General features: G+C 34.5%; 1 protein-coding gene across 2 annotated transcripts; it reads right to left on the reverse strand.

The window, feature by feature from the left end:
• Positions 1-700: 700 nt before the first annotated feature.
• On the reverse strand, positions 701-3787 carry LOC146901617 (Protein kinase superfamily protein). 2 transcript variants are annotated; one of them, XM_085735951.1, is made up of 6 exons: positions 2407-3787; positions 2180-2315; positions 1955-2043; positions 1741-1852; positions 1539-1649; positions 701-1403 (listed from the first exon to the last, which is right to left on the reverse strand). In XM_085735951.1, the coding sequence occupies exons 1-5, from the start codon at positions 3549-3551 to the stop codon at positions 1557-1559; spliced, it is 1575 nt and encodes a 524-aa protein (XP_085592077.1). In that variant the 5' UTR covers positions 3552-3787; the 3' UTR covers positions 701-1403; positions 1539-1556. The 2 variants fall into 2 exon arrangements, with proteins under 2 accessions (XP_085592077.1, XP_085592076.1); XM_085735950.1 differs by having other exon boundaries at positions 701-1649.
• Positions 3788-4689: the final 902 nt, after the last annotated feature.

Genomic DNA, 4689 nt, shown 5'->3' on the forward strand with positions numbered 1-4689 from the left:
GTTGGATTACCGACCAACAAAGAAGCAAGTAGTGAAATATTATTCGTAATAGACTTTATACTTTTTATTAGGTAAAATGTTTGGTACACACATTCACCTGGGTTCGAACGTGAGACCGAGAGTTTTGTGTTGTCTGCCATTCTCTACGAAAAAACATGCTTATTAAGAGTATAATGCAACAAATACAACACTGTCAGCGCAAATTGGTTTTAAACTAAAGTCCGAGGAAAGACTACAAATTTTCTTAAGTTTTGTCTTTTGCAAATAACCATAAAAAAGTGGAATGATTGCAAAAAAAGATGCGATTACACAATTCAATCTAGATCTGACTTCCTTACAGAGTTCGATCCATTTAAACAAAACCTTTTTTTTTTTTTTTTCATGAGACCCTTTTTAAAAAGCTAAATTTAACATCGGAGGGAAACATAACCTCTATCTGATTCAACAGGTTCATATTTTTTCTTTAAAAGCTGATTCAACAGGTTCGTAAACACAAGATCAATTGTCGGATTGAATGATATGAATAGGAATAGATTCGCATCCAATGATTATAATAATGGATTAAATTGGTATGATTTCTCAACTCGGTGGAGGAAGTTCACCCACAAGGTTTTAACGTAGATACTTCAATTTTTTCAGTTTAGGTTATCCTTGGCATATTCAGAAAAATAGGATAAACCCAGTTGAAACAGAATCCATGTAAATCATCAAGGTAACTTTTATAATAATTGAATTGAAGAATATGACTAAATAATAAATAAATATAATACATATAAGAAAAGTAAGGAAGCCCACAATTGAAGGAAAGGACAACTGAGCAATAATGCCACGCCAAGCTTAGTAGGGAGCATTGACATCCTTCTTGCAACCCTTCCAACATTTCTTCATACCATTCAACTGATTCCTTGTAATCCATTTTCAATCACCAGTTAATTTAACAATTTTTTCTTGCATAATATATCATTATATTTCCAGGCAAAACTATAAAATTCAAAAACTAACATCATGACCTGTTAACCATGGTGCAGATGATGTTTCTCTACATGGATTTACTCTTAGCATATCCAACAACAGCTATCAACGATTCAGACATCAATCGTGCCCAAAGTGTTCAAGAGCATTTCCTGGTGGAAAAATGCAGGACAGAAAGTAGCCACGAAACTTGGAAGCCCCCAATTGGAAGGCCCGATCAGAAAGAAAATTGGAAACAAATGCCATAGAATAAGAACATACCATAGGAAAAACTCATTTATTACTATAGTCATGGAATGTGTACATATTTTACCCCGCATAGAGGGTACTTGGAATGATACAAAAAAATCAGGGGTCGTACCTTCTCAGCTCACTGTACATTGATGTGCCGCTTCCAATTTATAACAAATAAAGACCTATGAAGCCGATCACTGTGTTTTACAATCACATCATTCTTAGTATATGATCATTAAGGTGGAAAGACAAGTTGGAAAAGTGAGGTTAACACAGGCATTGGTCTTGGTTTTTCATGAATCCAGCTCTAGCATAAGCTCTAGCATAAGTACCTGTCTGAGCAACTAGCACTACCATGAAGAAAAAACTGGATTGCAATCAGATCTGGGAAGTGGACCTTCACGAAACCAATCATGTCGAAGAGCAGCTTCTGCAGATATCCTCTGCAAAAAATATAAACATCTGTTCAGTTGCATTATTCGGATTAAAGTCTCCAAAAGCCAGCAAAATATCATTACATAATAAATAACATACCTTTTCAGGATCATAAGCTAGAAGTTTATTCAACAAGTCAAATCCCGACTCAGATAAAACCGGCAAACCAGTGAAAGATGCGGCTGGAAACTTCATCCTTAGCATACTACACCTTCAATATCAATAACTTCACGTCAGAGTTGAAAAAACATAGTATCATCGTTCATAAAATAAAACACTCCAATAAAAATGATAATATTATAGATAAGCTTACCGTTGCTTAACAAAATTTGCTTTAGAACCAGGCAATTTGGATAATCCTGGCCATGTTTTCTCATCTGGTGTACCAAGAGTTCGAAAAATCTGAAGACAGATAACAAACAAACAAATGTCACTAAGATGCATTACATATAATAAATATATTGTGAAAAAATGAAGTAAATATATAAATAAATTGTGAAAATGAAGTAAATATTCAATTGACTTTAGTAATATTTACCTTGTCAAGTTGTTCAACTTCAGTTTTGCCCTTGAAAAGTGGCTCCTTGGAAATTAATTCAGCCATTATACAGCCGAGAGACCACATATCAATTGCCTTGGAGTACTTTTTAGCGCCCAACAAAAGTTCAGGTGCTCTGCACAGAATACAAAACACAAAATCATAAACCATAACAGAGATAATTTAAGCCATAAATCAGAATTATATAACATTGTACTAATACTGACCTGTACCATAGTGTAACCACAAGAGAAGTATATTGCTTCAGAGGGCTTCCATACTGCCTTGACATTCCAAAGTCGCATATTTTCAACTTCCCATCTTTATTCAGCAGAATGTTAGATGTCTTCAAATCCCTATGGAGAATCCAGTTATCATGGAGATATTTGACACCTTCAAGAAGTTGCTTCATGAAGGATTTTATCTCGCCCATACTGAAAGGCTGCGACTTTGACTCCAATAACTGCTTAAGGTCATACTGCATATGCTCCATTACCATATAAGTACCATCATCGTAATCATTATCGTCCACGACTACTTCTTTAACATCAACAATAGAGGGATGGTCTAAGGACAAGAGAATATTCATTTCTCTCAAAGCTGAAATAGGAAACCCTTCCCTCTCCATGTCCATCTTCACCTTCTTCAATGCTACAATTTCTCCGGTCTTCTTATCCTTAGCTTTATAGACAACGCCATAAGTTCCTTCATTTATCTTCTTAATCATTTCAAACTCAGACACAGATCTGCAACTCTGACACATGTTAAAACTTCTCTCCACATGCGTCATTCCACTATTTTCATAAGCATCGGATGGTGAATCATCGCTAACGTCTTCATCAACATCGGATCTAGTAATTGTGCTGTCAGAACTACCACCAACTTCTGCACTTGAGCTTCTTCTGCGTTGCTTGTATTTATCATCATCAGCCATCGGTGAAAGTTCATCAGAAGCCCACTTCGACTTTGTGAGCTTGTATTTACAATCATCAGCCATCGGTGAAAGATCATCATCACAAGCCCACTTCGACTTCGTGATGTTCCACCCCTGCATATCACTTTCTTCATCCACACAAGACGAATTCTTCGAAGATCCGCTTAAAACACCATCACCTTCAGGACTTTGTTCATCCACAGATGACTTTGCGACACCATCTTTGGAAGAGTTCTTAGCCAGATCCCATACAATAGGAGAGAATTTTCTTCTCTTCTCCAAAGGTGGCAAAATTTCATCACCATCAACAAGGATCTCACCTTCTTCTCTATCCTCTTTTCCAAAATCATTCTTATAGTAATCAAATTCCTTAACGGAACCATGTTTGTAATTGTAAGAATCCCTCTTCCCTAAAACACTTTGTCTCCCTGCCGCCATGGAATTAACAAGCACAAAAGAATTGAGAAAAATACCAATTTGAAACCCTAAAACCCTAAAATCCCCAAATTTTCAAACCCTAATCTCAAGGATTTGAATCAACGAAATTCACACAATCACAATCAACAATCGGAACAAAAAACTAAAATTAAAATCAATTAAAAGCTTGTTTCTTTTTTTTTTAATACAATCAACGAAGAATAGTTTCAATTTGGGGAAAACAAGGAGAAAATTAATCGATGAGAAAGAAAACCTAGACGGTGGCTGCGTCGTGAAAGGTATCAGAGGTTACGAATTGCCTTACCGGCGATGAAGAGATCGAAGGAGAAACGAAAGAGAGAGCCGCCTTGAAAAGTCTTCTTCAACGCGTTTTTGGTTTTGAATTTGTGAATGAATGATTCGGGTTAGGGTTTGTAGGTTTTTTTGTTTATATATATAAAAAGGTTGCGTAGTGGAGGAATAAGACACGGTGTTATCAATTATTGGTGGATATTTTAACACGTAATATTAATTAGATCGAAACGGTGTAATTAACTAATGTCAAATTCTTGTCAAAAAAAACTAATGTCAAATTGTTAAAAAAATAAGTTGGGCTTTTTTTTACATCTTATTCAGCAAAAAAATTATATATTTTTCTAACAATTTTATCTTTCTTTTATTTACAACTTTATCTTTTTAAATCCAAAATCTATTTTGAATTAAAAACTATAACTAAAATAACAACACAGATACTAAAATAACAATACAGATAAAAGAATTTCTTCTAAAACTTAAAAATTTTATCATGGTGATATTGATACAGAGTTTTCATTGTTGCTTAACGATGACTAATATTCATCGTGGGACATGTAAAGTAGGTTTTACTCTCCCAACCGGATTTTTCATACGCTTAGAAATTGAACATTTAATCACATGTTTAAGGGGTCTAAGAGCATCTCCGATGTGGAGGTCTTAAACATTTAGAACTCGCTACCTATTAAGTATCTCAATTGGAGAGAAAAAATTTAGGGTCTTATAGGACCTAGGGTCGCACTTAAAATTGGTATGTTTCTACTACTCAAACATTATTTATTATTTTTTTGGTCAAAAAAAAATATTATTTATTATTTTATTATTTTTAACAAAATATTATTTGTTA

This window comes from Medicago sativa, chromosome 8 (assembly GCF_051527215.1).
Source record: "Medicago sativa cultivar Bolivia chromosome 8, Bolivia_mono, whole genome shotgun sequence".
Taxonomy (NCBI): domain Eukaryota; kingdom Viridiplantae; phylum Streptophyta; class Magnoliopsida; order Fabales; family Fabaceae; genus Medicago; species Medicago sativa.

Coding starts and splice junctions, on each gene's coding strand:
- LOC146901617 (XM_085735951.1), bottom strand. CDS start 3,551: ATGGCGGCAGGGAGACAAAGTGTTTTAGGGAAGAGGGATTCTTACAAT. Junction 2,044..2,179: donor AAGTTGAACAACTTGACAAG/GTAAATATTACT, acceptor ATCTGTCTTCAG/ATTTTTCGAACTCTTGGTAC. Junction 1,650..1,740: donor TAGCTTATGATCCTGAAAAG/GTATGTTATTTA, acceptor TATTTTTTGCAG/AGGATATCTGCAGAAGCTGC.